Genomic DNA, 18,890 nt, shown 5'->3' on the forward strand with positions numbered 1-18,890 from the left:
CTACACCGGTATTTAAGTTTGGGCGCTTCAGTTCAACGTCATCGCCCGTCATCGCCACATCTGCTCGCTGATTGGTCCTACCGTTTTGGCGGACGGAGCAAACCGAAACGCATTGCTAGTTTCCTGACTACATGGTTGAGGCAAATGAAATTCGCCGGGACCAGTAGGCGGCGCCAGCCTGGCTACCTTCAGATGGCCGGCCTCTCTAAAAGAAGAGCTAAACAGTTATGGTACTGCTCAGTTTCAGTTATTATTGGTAGCTGTTCAATCTGGAGGAGACAATGTTTTTTGTATCTTTGAATGTCTGCTTTCTATCTGACCTGAGGCCATTTTGTAGTAACTGTGTTCAGCCGCCCAGGCGCTTTGACTGACCGTCTTCCATTGTCAACTGCATTGGCAGTATTTATGTCCCTTGTGCTTCTTTATTATGTGGGCGGGCATAAATAAATATTTCAAATGTGTGTGTGTGTGTGGCCAACCGCAACATACAGGTTAACTGATTATAAGGCTATCGATGACAACAACAAAGCTCAAGTATCTAACTGATTTCAATCAATACATTGGCAAGGTATGCTTAGTCAAGGTGCAAGGTAATCTAACGAGGCCCAGTTACATTACCAAGTCACATGAAGGTGAGAAGATTCTGGTGCTGGTGGAAATCCTGCATTTTGCAGGGTTGCAGGTCCTGTTGCGGCTGTAAAGTCCAGTTATTGTCCAATGAACTACAGCTGTCCTGAATGTGTAGCATGCCGTTGAGGAGAGTCCTTGGTTCTCCTTGTAGAGTTGGTTGCTTGCTTTGCTTTGTGCCTCTGTTCCTTGTTAACTCAACTAGCAGACCTTGCGTCGTGCTAGTTGGGTTTTGTCCTTGAATCCACTCGCGTCGCTACCAAGGTTTGTTCCAGTGGAGGTCTCTGCCTTGTGCAGGCCTCAAGGAGGTTGGAGAGCTGTAGCAGTAGCTCCAGATGAGGAGCAGAGAGGAGAGGGAGGAGAAGGGCACTTCTCCCTTATATAGGCTTGGTGACCTCAGAGGTCTTGGGCCATACAGTGACCAATGGAGGTCAGGAGAGGAGATTTCACACCTAGGTGTGAAAAGGTGAAGGATGCTGGGAGGCTGAGTTCAATGGCTTTCCTTTGTCTGGGAGACAAAAGAAGCCATGCGGTCTTGTCCTCCATTTTGACTGGGCTGAGTCCCAACACCCTCCTGTGTTGGTTGACACGTCAACTGAATAACATGCGCCCACACTAGGGATGGGTACCGAATTCGGTACTTTTAGTGGTACTGACCAAGTATTGAGTATCAATTTACGTTTAGTCAAACCAAACGGTACCACATTTCAGTACCTGAACGTACATTTGCGTCGCATGCATTAGCGAGAGTGGATACAGTCTGGGAGGGTGAACACCTCCACATGCACTCTCTCTCTTTATTTTATTTTATTTTATTTTTTTATTTTAATGTTTATTTAACAGGGACGACAACATTGCCACAAAGAATGAAAAATGCGATGCATACAAGACGTCTAGCTTCAGCTAATTTGCTGTCTTTGTCCCTGGTCAGGCTAAAGAAGGATAAAAGATACTGCAATAATACAAATACAGTGAATAATACAGTAGGTATACAATAGGTATCATGAACAAATAAACACAGCTACAAAATTTAGATTAAGAAATTGCACAAATTAAATACATTATTTATTTATTTTAGCATTTTCCTCTGGTGTTTTACTATTGTTTTATTGACTGTCATTATTGTAAACAAACTTTTAACTGTTGTATCCTTTTCCTCTGGTGTTTCTTTGAATGTTTCTTTTATTTATCTGTTGTTATTATTGTACTTGTTTTTATTGGAAAGTGTATTGAGACCATGTACCATGGTGATTTTGCACTTTAAATAATAAATTGATTGATTGATTGATTAAACATTGGTAAAATGCTGTATTGACAGTGACTTGACAGAAGTTCATGTTCACATTTCTGTTGCTGCTTAAGCCAATGTTTAGCTCTAGCACTAAACATCTTTAATTCTGTTTGGGTGCTGACCCAGACACATATGGGGTGACTATGTTTTTGCACCCTGAGTGTTAGTATTCTTTCTGGAGTGTGTTGCTGTTTTATCAAAAGTCCAACTCGGATAGCCACAACTTAAGTTTTTATTGCTCCCCTTGAATTTTTATGTTCCTTCGGGCCTGAGTGGAGGTTGGTACAATATCAGCCCTGTGTTGCAAGGTCCTGATAATTTCTAGTTTGTGCTTAATGGATGGTGTGAGTGAAATAGAAGGTATTGGTCTGTGTGATGGGTTTCCTATACTACCCCAATGTGGTGGCTCCTGTCCTCACCAAAGTGTACGCAGCAAGGAATGCAAACACTTTGTATTGGTGAGTTGTTTTCGAGGCCAATGCCTTGCCGAAAAACTGTTCCCGATGGGAACGTGGATCAGCAGTTTTGCATGAATTTACTTCTAAAACAACTCTGTCTGGTAATGTTCTGTAATTATCTCATAGCGTGGTGAATGTGCAGGTCACAACTTGTCCACCAGAGTTTGGAGTTGTTGGATTGTGTATTTGATGAGTTTGATGAGGAAAACCAAGAAATCCCATTAGCCTCTGTAGCGTGGCTGTGAGTAGCTTGCGGCTCTGCTCCGCCATTCTAAAAATAGCTTGCACTGACAATTAAAGGTAACATACTGCTATGACTACAGGGATTATGGCAATGGGCCAATTTGCCAAAATGTTGAACTTAAAGCAGATATCAGTGGAATGTTTTTGTTAATATAAGTCCTAAATAGTCCTATTTTCCGTCAGCAATCACTTACATGAAGTATTTCAGCCTAAACACGAGTCTCTCCGTCACTCTGCTCTGCTGTAACCCGAGGAGAAAATTTTCCTTGTGGGATACAAGTGATATCCAATGAGGAGAGAGAACGGCATGAAGGGCTGTGTGTGCAGCCAAGGGATGCGCGTGAATGTGGTGACGTAGCACGAGGACCAATTGATGCCTGACAAGGGCGGGGGCTGCTAACTCATGGTGCGTTCAAGGAAACTCGTACTTTGTGTTTTTCCTTCCTGTGAAGTCATACCAGTTCGATCTGGTACGAGTTCACGGGTCGGAAGTAACGAGTGGCCGTTATAGGGAACTTTCACAGACAACAGGACGGTAAAAACACGAGCTACGGGTTACCTGGAACGCTACCAAGTCGTAGTTGTGACTTGAAGCTGTAACTTACGGTTTCAAAAGCCTGCCTTGAACGCAGCATTAGCCGAAACGGCCGTGCCGCTGTTATCTGCTTTAAGTGTGATAGATAGATAGATAGATAGATAGATAGATAGATAGATAGATAGATAGATAGATAATTTTATTACAGACTCTGGGTCCAGTTAAAAATACAACAATACAACAACAGACAACCACAACATACGGGGTAGCCTAGCAGCCCCTTATTAAAAGACACTTATACCAGTGAGTTGAAGATCATTGCAGGAGGCAATAGCAAAAGGCAGATTTTATTAAATAATACATATAATACGTATATAATAAACATGCCAGGGGGTGGAAGGGTGACAATGGAATAAAGAAAGAAGAAAAGAAATACTTCTTAAATGAATATTTTGTAAAGCTTACAAGGATCATATGTTTTACTCCTAACAGCTTTTTTATTATCAGACCGGATTTTTTTTTTTTTTTATCAGACCGGATATGTGTCCCTTTAAAGGCTGACGCGACGTAGCCCTTGACGTCTCTCACGTTGTACGTCACATGCGGAAGTATCAATATGGAGGACGGGAGAGAAGCTTCCACGAATTCACTTCTGAAAGATGGTAAAACAGCCTCATGGACTGCAGCGTCGGTCTTTAACGCATTTCACCACAGTTATTAAACACATTATTTAATGCATTGTCACGTTTCTACCGTTGTTCTGCAGCTAGCTCCTGAATATGCACTTTCCTAGCTAGCTAACAAGCTATGTTAGTTGGATTTCTCAGTTGTGAAGCCTGTGATTTTAGGTGACACTGACTAAAAACTTGTTTTTTAGACACAGGTAATACACTGTTGTGCTGTTGTTGATATCATTGGTGTAGCCTGTGAATTAGCCTACAGCCTGTGAATGGCCAGGTCATGTTTGTAAATGAGAATTTGTTGTCAAACATTTTACCTGGATAAATAAAGGTAAATAAAAACTAGAGAAAGCATAGAGAAGGAAAATGCGTGTGAATGCTGAAAGCAGCTGAACGCCATTGCTGAAGCAACGCTGGATGAACTGAACAAATTGTTGAAACAATGCTGAATTAGCCGAAGAAACTGCTGAAGCAATGTTGAAAAAGGCTGACGCTACAGCTGAAAGTTGTTGGCTGAGAGATTAATGCATTTTAAAGGGCGAAAAGCAGTAGAAATGTTAATGTTAATGTAAGTTCTGGGGACTGAAACTATGAAATAAAGTAATGAGTAGAGAGACAGTGCAGGTCCTGCTCTGGTCCAGTCTGTTGACAGAGTCACTGACATGATGACTGAAACCAAGGCAGATGAGCAGAGTGAGGGCTGCAGTCGCAATACACCAGAGGCCTTATACTTAGAAATAGGATGTTCAGTGAGTCCTAATGACGTGCCGCTGTGTCTGCAGAGTGTTACACTGATTTCCTGGCTGAGGAATTTGATGTGAAGACGTACACCGCTCAGGCCATCCACCATGCTGTTATCGCTGAGCAGCTGGCCAAGCTGGCACAGGGCATCAGTCAGCTGGACAAGGAGCTACACAGCCAGGTAACCACACAACGCAGCCATGCCAACTCACTGCACAGTGTGAGGGAACACTGTTTTTTTTGTAGAGATAGCAAATACATGAAATAAAGCCATACCCAATCATTTTGCACAATGCACGTTATTATTATTAACATTATTTTAAATGCTGCTATGGGTATCTGGGAATGCCTCAAATGGAAATTTTGTTGTATGATATACAATGACAAATAAAAAGCATCTTAATCTTAATCTTAATGCGCAACAAATATTTTGACCTAGAGATTTTGCTTTAAATACCATGTCAGAATTGGTATGAAGGGGTTGAAGTAATTTAGTGGTGAAAGATTTGTCCTCGAGACTTCCCTGATTTCCATCTTCTCAATGCTGATTTGTCTTCAAATTAGGGCGGGTTCATCTTTACATATTGTATAATTTGTGATCTGTATCTTTATCTGTAAAATTGCTAATAGTGACTCAGCAACACTATTATTAACTTATAAGTTATAACTGCATATCATTCTGTTACTGCGGGCTGTTTTCTAAACCACGTCATGTTACTTTTCCATGGTGTTCTTCCTTCCAGAAAAACATTTGTTTCAGTTCACTCCATTTCACAGTGGATGCTTGAAATGTGCTTAAATCATTGTCACAAGGAAACACACTGACAATGTGACAACCATAAAAAGAGCCTCATCTAATGTTTTATACTGCAACTGTCCTCCAGGTTGTCGCCAGACATGAGGACCTACTGGCTCAGGCTACTGGGATAGAGTCCCTTGAAGGTAAAGAATCACTTTGTATTGTAACTTTTTGGATGTGCACCAGGGCTTTAGAAGGCAGCCATTGATATATGTTCATATCTGGAGGTTACACAGATCAGTTACAGACTTGTAATTTGGTAGAGATAAGTAATCAACTATAGTAACTTTGATCACTTTAATTAAAGTTACAATATTCTAACCTTATGATGCATCTGTAAGCAAAAGATGAAGTCAAATCCATATGATCTGGTCGTTATAAAAATAGTGCATCATTGTTCTGTGTTTCTATTTCACCACATTAATCTGGAGGAGTGGTGACCTGATTTTAACTCTACAGTTTTCTGCAGTTCTGAGGTTTTACCACAAGAGTGAGCCAGTGATCCTCAGATGAAGTCCACTAACACACAGTGTCACAGTGAATTCAAATGACAAGATTTTGTTACTTTTGGTTTCAGGGGTCCTTCAGATGATGCAGACAAGGATCAGTGCTCTGCAGGCAGCTGTTGACAGGTAGATTTATTTTTCTATGGCTTTAGTCATCTTATACTTTGTATATTTTATCTTATGTCTTATTTTTTTTAATCAATACAATTTTAACCACTAAAGTTTTTCGTCACAAATTGTCATTTATGTCTTTTTTTTTTAAAGCCCCAGTATGTAACTTATTTGGCTTTTTATCAGCAAAAATCAAATATTGCTTTCATAAATACGTATTTCACTGAAGTCGAATCACACCCGCATACAAATGAAAGCTTTCTGGTACCTTAGAATGAATTGTTACAAGTCGATACAAATACATAAGTGGGCGACGCACCGAACCGAGGCGGCCATGTTGCATCGCCATTTTTTACGTTCAGTGGCAGCGTGACCGTAGGTAACCATAGAAACTCAGCGGAGCTGTGGGCTCGGCCTGTTAAAACTGTCACCACTGTGTAGTGTGAGGAAGGACGGAGGCACTGATGTTGCATTCAGGTGCATTCAGGTGCAGTCAGGCAGACGGCCGTCGGCAAACCAACCGGATGTAATTTTACTCCACGAGAGAAAGACGGTAAAACGTGGGTCAGGTAAACAATACGACATCACCATGACAACATATTGTCACGCCTGTATTGTTTTGCCTCGTGCTGGCGGACCACTTGTTTACATAGACGCTTGTTTATCCTGTTACATGCAGCGTCTGTTGTCTGTCTGACATCTGCCCGATTTCACGTGAATGCAACATCAAGAATACATTCAGATATGCAACCGCACCGCTAGATGGGGGAATTCCTACATACTGGGGCTTTAATAATTAAGAGACAAAAAGAAACAGTTTGATAATCAAACCAAACCAAACCAAAACCCAGACTCTGGACCAGTCATATGTTTAAATACAAGTCAAATGACAAAACCCAAATTCACAGTCATAAACTTAAGAATTCAAACATAAAGTAGCTCCCTGAATGGAAACACCACAAAAAAGAAAAAGAAAACCATAAGCAAAATCAAAAGGGCTCTAACCCTGGACATACTGAGCAGATATACCAGATGGGATAAGTAGTTGATATTGTTCACAGAGCACGATGCAGACACCAGTCCTTCCAGATTATCCATTTAATCCATAAATATATTGCATTCTATTCTGATTCCCAGAATCAGGACGAAGATCGTTGACCCATACAACAAGATCGTGGCCAGGATTACTCAGCTCGCCAGGCTGCAGGTAAGTCTCCAAGACACACTTGATGATGATGACGACTGTGTTATATCAACTTTTCTGGTGGTGTGTGTGTGTGTGTGTGTGTGTGTGTGTGTGTGTGTGTGTGTGAGTGAGTCAGCCAGTTTCTCATCTCAAATGCCAGAAGAGAGAGACATTTGTGTTTGATGGCAGTCTTTTTACCAAAGAACATTATTTTACACCAAACCCACAGAGAAACCAACACTGTGTAGGAGAAAGGTTCAGCAGTTGCCTATATGTAGGCAAGACATTTGTTGTGTGCTGAACTGCTGTGCGTGGAGGATCAAGCTGGCACACGTCCTCAGTGAGAGCAGCAGCTCTCCTGTTTGAGCAGCTGAGGAAAAAATCACGATTAAATATTGATGAAACAGCGGCTGTAAAAAGGTCAGTGTGATTCTGAGGTCTGGACTAATGGATCTGTGTCACTCTGATTTTTTTCTTTTTGTCTGTGTTCGTTTGCGATCTCAATCTGGCTCGAGCCTTCGGTTTAAGCCGGATGTCGATCAGTCACTAGGGATTTCGGCTGCTCTGTCATGTTCTCCCTCGTCAACTGCACCGTATCTTCCTCCGTGTCTGCTTGAGATAATAAAGTTGGACCTACATGTCTTGAAGATGTCTGTCTCCTTTCAAAGTCCACAGAGCAAAGCAAACACTTCTATTGTTAGAATAAATCCAAATACAGCCCACGTAGCCTAATTGTAAAGTGAATTGTTTTTGATTTTAAAGCTCTGAGTCACCATCCACATCCCTATAATTAGTTTATTGATTTTCAATGAAGCTAAATGTCAATTCACTCTGATTACGAAGCTTCCAACATTTTTTTTGTTGTCCTAATTTTATAGTAATTTAGGTGGTATTTGACAAAGTCAACAATGCTGCCATGGTGTTGAATCCTGAATCCAGCCAGCAACATGTTAATTCTCAGATGATTTGGAGTCATAATTATCTGTTCACTCAGGCTCAGTATAGTGTTTTTTTTTTGTCTTGACATTTTGCACAGCTTGTTAGTGTTAAATGGCTGACAGAGAGAACATGAGTGATTATTACAGATCAAGTATTGGTTATATATTTATTACAGACAGAGATCTACTCAAACCTCTGGTTGTCATATACCGGTATCTAGATTTATGTATGACATCTAATGCAATTTGTTTATTTTTTTTCCATTGATGTGTGGTGGTAGGTGTGTCACAATCATGAAATTTTAGTTGAGGATTAATTGCCATACAAATAGTTGCGATTACGATTTAATTGTCTTTTTCTAATCATCTTATGCCACTGTTATAAGTCTAAACAATACACATACACCTCATGAAGAAAAAGAAGAGCCCATTTATTGGCATTAAACATTGGAACATATACAGGCATATAGGCTTTCCAGCTACATTCATGATGCTACTGTCAATAGATGCTCATCTATTGTCGAACATTAGAAATGAATCGCCTCTAGTGTGTGGTGCAGAAAATAGTGATGGAAATATGACACTTCTGTTAGTTTCATCCAGCTATTTTCATACAGATGAATAGAAACCATTTTAACCAGTATGCAAAATGATTGCAGTCAGCTCAAATAATTGCAATGCCCATTATGTAATAAGTTACAGGCCCGTGTGCTGTAATTTCCCATAATCTGAACCTGACTTTCAACCCTGACCTCAAGCAGTTTTTCCCTGTAATGCTTATCCAAACCCAGTGGACTCCGTGATGCCTAATTGTAAACTAATTGAAAACCTTGCCAGCGTTCCCAGAAGCATGCAGGGAGATATGATTTGTCTGGCAGCTCGACATCCACTCAACACACACGACCAGACACATTCTTACATTGCTGTGTTAGTTGATTGTCCTGCCATTATGTTCTGCAATGAAACGGTCTTGGCGGCTGTTGGGTGGCATTTGTACAAACAATAACATCTCTGAGATGAGCTGTAATAACAGAGGTGATTTAACACCAACATCAGGTCAACATTTCATTTCGTCTTTGTTTCATAAGAACTACCAGCGAAAACTAAAAACACTCCCATCAGCCTCAGCTGTACCTTGTCCTCTGTGATGATGAGTAAACATTAGCATGCCTTTTTTTCCCCAAAAATATTTTTTATTGAAAAATACAATAAGATACTTCCAATTACAGGGATACTTTTCTTTTTTTCTTATACTGCATATGTAAACAGTCACATATACACATACACAAACGACAATGAACAAAAACGCACTGAAAAAAAACGTTAGCATGCTAAGCTAAGATGGTGAGATAACTTCTGATGTGAATTGGGGCTTTATAGATAAGAACCGACTTGACTTGATTGTGAACATCGCCTTCTGAACATCAGCATTGTAATAAAGGGCATCGTAGCATTTAGCTCAGATTATCACTGTTCCCAAGGGCAAGCACATCACAGAGCTGCTAGCATGGCTACAGACTCACAGTCTTATTATATCCTCACAGAGACAGTTACAAACTATCCAACAGAGATGGCAGCTTCTCAGTTCCCAGCTCATCCTCCTCCTCCTCCTCCTCCTCCTCCTCCTCATATTCTTCCTCTAAGCTCCTCACACTACACTGTGTCTTCCTCCCTTCAGACATTTCAGCAGGACTGTGCTGTCATTCTCTATCACTGTTAAGTTCAGCCCAACCTCCTTTTTGTCTTCATCTTCATCTTCCTTACACCTTTACTTCTCCGTGGACTTTGCAGCCTTCCATCTGTGTGTTCAGTAAGTCCTCTCCAGCTGTTTCCATTTCCCAGCTGCTTCATGAGTGAAATAATATTGTTAATATGGCCCCAAGTATTTGCATCAGAGTAAACACGCCCTGGAGACCACTCTCTTTCTCTCTCTTTGTGTGTGTGTGTGTGACTGTTTTACTTCCAGTGCATACTTGCACATAGTGAAGAAGCAGGAGTAAGCTCCATGGTTACCATATGAGTTGGCATAGCAACCCTAAAGCATAATATCTTTTCCTCACGTGGCTCGGGAAGCAGGGTTGCAATCACCATCGACCAACCAGATTGATTGTCTGGGAGCACCGCATCTGTAATAAAACTGTGAGCACGGTTTGTGTCGCTTTTAATAATGAGCAGTGATGATGCTCATTTTAGTTTGACCTGTCTTGTCTTTATAAAAACAGGCTCTGTAGGACTAAATGTTTTACTAAATGAAGAGAAGAGTTATGCAAGTTGGACTCTGTTAGACCTTTGCTAATGAGATTTGAGAAGATGAAGATGAAGTCTTTTTTTTTTTTTTTGATAAAATGTGAACTTTTGAAAATGGTTAGAAATTGAATTGAACATAGAGCTTTGGTGCCTAAGCATTTTCAAGCAGGAGATTGGTTTACCACATCCAATCTGTCCTTTGCCCTCCAGGTGGCCTGCGACCTGCTGCGGAGGATCATTCGCATCTTGTACCTGAGCAAGAGGCTCCAGGGTCAGCTCCAGGGGGGCAGCAGGGAGATCACCAAGGCAGCTCAGAGCCTCAATGAACTGGGTAAGCACAGCCATGTTTACTAATGTGTAATATACTGCTGCTGTTGAGAACACCGATGCCAGTCCTCCCAGAAGACCTTCGACACTGTGCTTTAAATGACTTCCGATAGGTTAGAAATATTGCTTTTAATATTTAAGATGGAAACACACATTTTACTGACTGGTTTTAAAGAGGAACTATGTAGGATTTTTAGCTGAACTATGTTACATTTTCAACTTAATTAATCAGCTTTGGAGTAATTGTGATGGTTTATTAAATGACATGTAACTTGTTATGGAGGCTCTCTGCCTTCCACCTAGCGTCTCTTGGCTGAAAACCAACCTTGTAAGATCATAGCCACCGCCCCGGTGTCCCAGCTCTCTGTGGCACCGTGACACAGACGCGCCCTGTAACCCATAATCTCGTGTTTATGACAGATTAAACTACACACGTTGTAACATTGTATATGATATATAACGTTATGTACTGCACTATTGATTGCTTTCTTGTCGGCTTCATTGTAAACAATTGCACATGGCCAGGAGGAGGGTTAGCAAAACAGTGGAAAAGCAACCAAACTCGCATAGTTCCTCTTTAAAGGTATATTGTGTAGGAATTACTCCCATCTAGTGCGGTGCGGTTGTAGATCGCAAGCAACTCAGTCGTATTTTTCATGCTGCATTCATGTGAAATTGGTTAGATGGCAGACGGACAACAGCCGCTGCAGGTAATGGCTTAAACAAGCCTCTATGTAAACAAGTCAGCACGAGGCAAAACAATACACCTGACAATATGTTGTCATGGCGATGTCGTATTGTTGACCTGGCCCACGTTTTACCGGCTTTCTCTCCACTTCTGTGACTAAAATGACATCTGGTTTGTTACCGACGGCCGTTCATGTGCAGTCCTCACAGTCCTCACGCGTTACCGCGGTGACTTTTCACAGATGCCACCTCGACCTAAGCCGACAGCTCCGGTGTCTCCGCTGAGTTTCCGTGGTTTCCTACCGTCACGCTGCCACTGAACGTAAAAACATGGAGACACCACATGGCAGCCAGCACCGAGCTTACCCGCTCCATGTAGATATGAATGATATGAACGGCTAATTCAGAGCTGAAAGGAACACTTCAGTTTGTTGATGGGGGGGATTATTGATGGATGAAAAACAGACTTTTGAACGAAATAATCGATTTTCGTGAATAGATAACAGGAGAACTTACACAATGTACCTTTAAGTTTATTTTTTTTCGAATGAAGGTTAAATCCTTGATCCAGAAAAACAACTTATTTTCATACTTACTAAGACACATTTACACTATTCTGATGGGTAAAAATCTGCCAGAACTAAATTGGATTGTAGAGCGCTACATCCTCATCCTCCTTATCATTATTTTCATCATCATGGTGACACCATATCATATACTGTATATATCTCCAGTTGACACTTTGTGGCTGTGGAAGGTGTCATCTTCTTTGGAGCTGACTTGAAGCTGGAAATAACTACGGTCTAGTCACTCCTCTGTCTGGAGGATATTGTTTGTACTGTGTGGACACAAGGCTTGACATTTGGCAGCACTAAATGTATCTGGACCAGTGGAGGGCTGCACTAAAGTCAATAGAGTAGGTGTGTTTTGGTCCGTATCATCACAAGAGGGTCCGATGAGATGGTGCAGCCGCTCCAGAGACGACAGGGCTGTTGACCTCGTGGCTGCTGGTCCTTTACACGCTGTCATTTCACCAATGGCCTTTGTTGCTATTTCAGAGTATCTATTCATTTGTTAATTTACACTTTTTTTTCTTATCTCTGTCTTGTTTGATTTCACTGCCTTTAAAGCTGTGCAAATCAGTCTTGACAGGATGTTTTTAAATCCTGTTATTGTTTTGGTCCCATTTGTTCCGTCTGTTATTGTCCTTGCTTAATAACTACTCTTGATTTTGGCAGTTAGTTTTTATATTTTAGATAATTTCCCATCCCATCTGGGAAATTCTGCCTGTTGCAAATAATCCAATCTGATTTTGAAGTTGGTTAAAATGGACCTAATTACCAGGAAGCACTTTGAAAATCTCAGAATAGTACAAAGTGAAGTGAAGACGGGTGTTTGCTCTCTTGCTTTACCATCATTTAAGTTTCTCCATGCGCACCACTGCACACTAAACGCTCTGAACAAAGTGGAGAGTGGCACAGTAGCACACGGTGTGCAGACCCCATGTGTTAACATCTCACTGCACGGTCAGCACGCTGCAGCTCGTAAGTGCACTTTAAGTAATAAAAGGAGCGGAGTAATTTATTTAAGCCACTGTACGTACACTGAATAAAGAACAGTTCGCCGCGGAATGAGAGTGCAGATGCGCGCACATTATAGATCAAAGCTGTTAGAAGTTTGAAGGACAACTAAACACTCGGCAAGGTTGCCTATACGTTTCCAGCGCTGAATCTCAATAGATCTAATGGATCACAATTGCCTGACATTACATCATCGCCTGCAGGGCCCCGTGCAACACATCAAATAAGGTGTTTAAGCTGCCGTTTGTTTCTGCGGTTCCTAGGTAACGTATCTGGATTAGGTGTCCGTGCGTGGCGCCATTAAACAGCGAGCGTGTGAGCTTGATGCTGCAGTTCACCCACTGTCTAATGTTCCATCCCAGCGAGGAGACGCGTCGCATCAAGAGAGTAATGACACCATTTGGACCTTAAAGGGATAGTTCACCCAAAATTCAAATTTCACCCATTATCTACTCACCCTCATGTCAGCTAAGAGCTGTGAGAATTTTCAGAGTCCTCCGTGCCTTCTCTGAGTTACGGGGGGGTCCACGCAGCAGTATTTGTCCATTTAATGGTTATGAATGGATACCACTTTTCTTCGTCCAAAAAGACACACCAAAAAACATCCAAATACCTTCATAGTGCTCGTCTGTAATGTCCCTCTTGTATTGAAGCCCCGACATGAGAAATTGTTCAGAAAAAAATTAAATAAGTCTATATTTTAAACTTGTTTGTAGCCAAAGCTCCCAGTGTCTCAGTTCACTGCTCTTCCTGTGTCAGTGCAAATCTCGCGTGATTTGCACTGACCGGCGGAACAATTTCTCATGTTGGGGTTTCAATACAAGAGGGACATTACAGACGAGCAGTATGGAGGTATTTGGATGTTTGCTGGTGTGTCTTTTTGGACGAAGAAAAGTGGTATCCATTCACAACCATTATATGGACAAATACTGCTGCACGGACCCCCCCGTAACTCAGAGAAGGGACGGAGGACTCTGAAAATTCTCACAGCTCTTAGTCGACATGAGGGTGGAGTAGATAATGAGTGAAATTTGAATTTTGGGTGAACTATCCCTTTAAAGGCTGAAATCATACCTGTATAATGAGGCACAGCAGCTGTACTCGGGTTGACCTCATTTACCCCCCGCCCCCCTCCCCTCACTCTCCATCACAAACTTGGTTCCATAGTTACGACTCAGTGTTCAGCAGTGGTTTGATAGGTGGAGAGGAACCGTGTGCGACCTTCTAGTGTCAGCAGAGGAAAAGTGCTATTGATGCATAGCATGTGTCTGCCACCAGTTATCTTATGTGCCACACTAGATCCAGTTATCACAAGGCATTGAGCGTGACACAGGGGGGATTGTGGAGGGGGGGGGGTTCACAAGGACAAGTGTTTTCAGCAGCCCGTGACCACTTCTCATACCTCACAAACACACACACAAACACACACACACAGTCCTGCACAAACGCCATTGGCTGCAAAGAGCTTTTCTATGGGGTCAGTGTCCTTGCTGCTTTCCAGCTACAGCTACAGACTACAGGCGGTCGGTGATACGGTGCCGGCTCCCGTTGTTGTCCCAGCGATTCCAACAATTTCTCAAGTGGGTTCCGCTGCTTTGTGTTTTCCTTATCGTTCATTCGCTCGCAGTCCTGGAATTGCTCCATCGCGGTAGAAAGGGAGGTCGTTCAGGGAGCAGTTAGTCGAGCTCGCTTCTTTTTCACGTCCTTTTCCCAGAGGTTACCACAATAGAAAAGCCCGTTAATTAGATACACCACATGTACACACAATATTGCCGAGGTGCACTTAATTACGTTCATGTACTGTGTGTACTTTTTGGGTCTGGGATTGTTGCCCATGTTGGTGGTGTGGCTGCAGGCATGGCTCGAGGCATGGCGCTCCAGAGAATTCATTATTATTTATTACAAGTTATTTCCACTCATAAAACCGAACCACTGAACAACAATATTTGCTTGAGGCTTAAAAGTAATGTTCACATTTTTTGTTCACTGCCATTAATATAAGCAAAACATACACATGCCACAGGATGCACAATTACAATTCAGATTACACAGCTTCGTTTAAAAAAAATAAGAAAGAAACCCACACCGACCACCTTGTATCTCTATCAAACAGGTGCTCAGTGTGTAAAGGATATAAAAATGTCCTTTTAACTCTCCGTGTGACTGTGTTGACATATTCTCATGCAGTTTTATTTACTCCAGTTTTCTAGCTACTGTCACGGTGCTTCAAAGTGAAAGCACGATCTCTGCAATAAATCCAGCAAAACAAACAAAACCCAGATGTTTCGACCGAAATGCTTCCGGTTCGACAGTAATTATTTTCCTGATAACAATGATATGACGGAGCGTTTCAGCTGTGTTTATGGGAGCATTTTATTATGTTTCACCTCTCTCTCTCTCTCTCTCTCTCCCCTTATGTAAGACCTCTCTAGTTTTTTATGAGAGGTTTTCTGTTGTGAATGAGTGCAGACTCCCTCAGATTTCAGTTGTCACTGTAAAAGGTTTCACTAGTTTTTATGAGATGTTTTCAGTCGTGGTGTATGTCAGAGTGTGAGTGAAGTTTTCAGTATAGTATGTTAATGAATATGGTTTCTTGTGTAAATATTATGTATAATGTCCTTGAGGGCTTCTCACAATGATGCATCTGTGATGATCCTCAAGAATAGGGAAGTCACAATTACTTGTTTTCACAATTAATCGCGCTATTAAACACCACAATAAATTGATCGTAAAGATTCCTAAATACCGTCACTTTCCAAAAAAAAGATTAAGTCTGAACCGTATCGGCAGTTGTGCGCCAAGGTAAAGGTAAATGCACAGATACTGGTCCATTTACCTAACGTAGCATTGAATTGGTAGGAGTTTAAATGCTAGAGTGTCATTTGTAATTAAAAAAAAAAAAGATTAAAATAAACATTTGGTATAGATGACAATTAATGACTTGAATATTTCAAACACTTGTCTTGGGGGATTAATAATTGGTCATATTTTAATAGATACTTAAAATATTTTGTGTAAATAACTAGGGCTGGGACGATATGCTTTTCTCCCGATTCGATTATTCTACGATTTTTTGGATGGTGTTTCGATTTAAATTGCGATTCTACGATATTGCAGATTCTCTCGATTTTTAGTCTGCATTTTTAACATTTATCTGCACACAAATACTATAGAAGCCATAAATTAATATAATCCATTATAAAGTGGACTTAAACCCTTTTCAAAACCTGTACTCTCTGTATGTAAAAAAGGCAAACAAATGCACATTGCACAAAAAAAAAAAAAAATTGATTGTTGAAAAAAATTTAAAAATCGTCGAAAAGGATATTGCGATATTTATGTGAATCGATTTTTTCTCCCACCCCTATAAATAACTAATAATGTAATTATATTTGGACTATATTTGATTTTACACATTAATAGTGTAATTAATGCTAAAATTGATAATTGATTGATAATCGTAATACCGTGATTATTTCTCAGACAATAATCGTACAAGAAAATCTATAATGGTGACATCCCTACTCAAGAATGAATGATGATCTTCAAGAAAGGCTTCACTGAAGGAAACAGGACTTGGTTGAAGATACTTAAGGTGGTTTAGGTTTCATCATCCAAGAGGCCTCTTCAGGTCTTATTGACTGATGAGGGGAAACAAACCTGTTGTGTGGTCACTGATATTAGAGCCTGTTCAGACTCAGTATTAACATCTGTATTAACATCTGTCCCGGTTGAGCCAATCACAAGTGGTCAGTCCTAAGTTAAGGTGTGAATGCATGAATGACTTGTCTGAGATCTGATCAGTGTGAGCAGAGCACACTGAAGGACCGCCTCCTCTGTCACAGTCTAATAAGTCTAACCACAGTTTTATTATGAAGCCAAAATATTTTAACATTTGATATGGATTAAACTTTATTTCATCGTAGAGCTGTGTGCAGCACATTAATCTGCTCTCACTCCCTCCATCCCTCCCTCTTTGTGTGTCTCTCTCCTTCTCTCTCTCTCTCTCTCTCTCTCTCTCGATGGATGCGTCTGTTGTTTGGTTAGAAAGTCAGATCTGATCCGGTGGTCGGCAGAGACACGTTTTACAGCAGGTGGTAACTGACGACCGACCGCTTACCATGTAGGATAACTCCTGGTCTGAACAGGGCCTGCCTTGTTTTGTTGTTTTGCCCCCGGTCGGTGTAAGGACAGATGGTTTTTGGTGCAGTCACCAGAGGCAGAGTGTAAACGACAGTCACATGTGTGAATGGTTGTTAAAAATCTCCAGGGAGGGAATGAAAGGACAGCATTGTAGACGGGGGGAATGAGTGGTGAGGAATGGTTTCTCTACTTAAACATGGGTGCTCTTATTTACTCTTTGAAACCACCTGTCCTGTCCATCTCATAGATGTGCATGGTGAACAGGAGTTCACAGCTTAGCTCTCCTCCACTGCACTGATGGAAAAAAGTAGGAACAGACTCAGTATCTTGGGAGATGCTTCAGGGCTCTGCAGAATTTGTGACATTGTGCAATGTCCTTGTGTCAGTCTTTAACTGTTTTGACCCACTCACAAGGCTGGAGTCACCTGCAGTGGATAGAATACATTACATACACCGTATAGTTTATCCTTCATACACACAGGGCCGTTGTATAGGGGAGGTGATGATAATTCTAGGGGCCCAGTGCCCAGTAGGGCCCACAAAGCATCAAAACAAAGTAGGCTAAATAAAAAATGATAATACATACGTAGTCTAAGAAAAAAACAGGAAAAGTCAGGGGCCCACTTTAGTATTCTTTCAGGGGCCCCAGAATTCCTAGCAACGGCCCTGCATACACAACCACATGTACCTATTAAAGAGTAACTAAGCAGGTTTTCTCCCGTGGCTATGCCACATTTTTACCTTCATTAAAAAGCTCTGGAGTAATTGTGATGGTTAACTACATGACTTGTGACTTGTTACAGTGAGAACGGAGGCTCTCTGTCTTCCGCCTATCTTCACCAGTGTAGTACCTGGCCGCCGCCCCGGTGTCCCAGCTCTCGTCTCTGCACACCGCTACACAAACGTGCTCCGTAACCTGTAATCTTTTGTATATGATGGTTAAGACAACACAAACGCACATGTCGTAACATCATATATGTTATGTAACGTTTTCCACCGCTCCATTTATTGATTTGCTGGCTTTGTTGTAAACAGATGCACATAGGCACATAACCAAAACAGCGGAAAAGCGAGCAGACTTGCATAGTTCCCCTTTAAAGGTAGGGTTGGAGATCCTGGAAAAAACGGTTCTAGCAGGCTACATTTTGAAAATACTCAAGTCAAAAGTCCTAGCCCCTTTCCTCAGACTGTTCTCTGAAGCCACACCAAAGCACGGATTGGTCAGAGTTGTGTCAGTCCTGCAGCTGCCACAGAGGTCTGATTATTTACATAATGTATTGACTACTCTCAGGATAGAAGGACCATTTCACCCAGTAAAACAAAGACCGTTTCTGAACAGGATTACCAGCTATCACTTTAACCGTCGTGGTCGTAGTGTTTTCCTTTGCTTCTTTGGCTCAGTTGGTCTCTTCTGCTGCTAGTTGGCTCTTCCTCTTCATCAGCCTCCTCCTCTCTACTCATTTAGTGTTTAAACCATTACTTCATCTTTGGAATATGATGACAACTAATTTGACTGTGAATATCACGACAATGAGATGATAGAAAAGGATAGACTGGGAAAGATACGGCTTAAACAGTGGCTAATAAGTGCTGAAGGGGCACCGAAACAGATTATGACAACTGAAAATCTGGTTTTATAATGAAGCTCTATTAGCCTTTTCTGCCTGTACTTTGATTTGTCCACATTCAATTGGACTTCTATATAAAGAAGTAGTCATTTGAGGTCTTCTGGTTTTGGTAAATTTGTGTTTATGCCGAGCGCTCTGAGGAACAGCCGAATGTCCCACGTCA

The 18,890-nt window shown here is 41.4% G+C and overlaps 1 protein-coding gene across 1 annotated transcript in view; it reads left to right on the forward strand.

The window, feature by feature from the left end:
- The first annotated feature begins 3,752 nt into the window (after window positions 1-3,752).
- cog5 (component of oligomeric golgi complex 5) overlaps window positions 3,753-18,890 on the forward strand; it is a 59,430-nt gene continuing 44,292 nt past the window's right edge. The window contains exons 1-6 of the mRNA XM_085769265.1: window positions 3,753-3,816; window positions 4,617-4,756; window positions 5,460-5,517; window positions 5,952-6,006; window positions 7,129-7,198; window positions 10,573-10,693. Of these exons, the coding sequence (XP_085625391.1) occupies window positions 3,771-3,816; window positions 4,617-4,756; window positions 5,460-5,517; window positions 5,952-6,006; window positions 7,129-7,198; window positions 10,573-10,693 (490 nt within the window). The 5' untranslated portion in view covers window positions 3,753-3,770. The remainder of the gene's footprint in view (window positions 3,817-4,616; window positions 4,757-5,459; window positions 5,518-5,951; window positions 6,007-7,128; window positions 7,199-10,572; window positions 10,694-18,890) is intronic.

This window comes from Trachurus japonicus, chromosome 23 (assembly GCF_045865225.1).
Source record: "Trachurus japonicus isolate A0001 chromosome 23, Traja_1.0".
In the NCBI taxonomy this organism is placed as follows: Eukaryota; Metazoa; Chordata; class Actinopteri; order Carangiformes; family Carangidae; genus Trachurus; species Trachurus japonicus.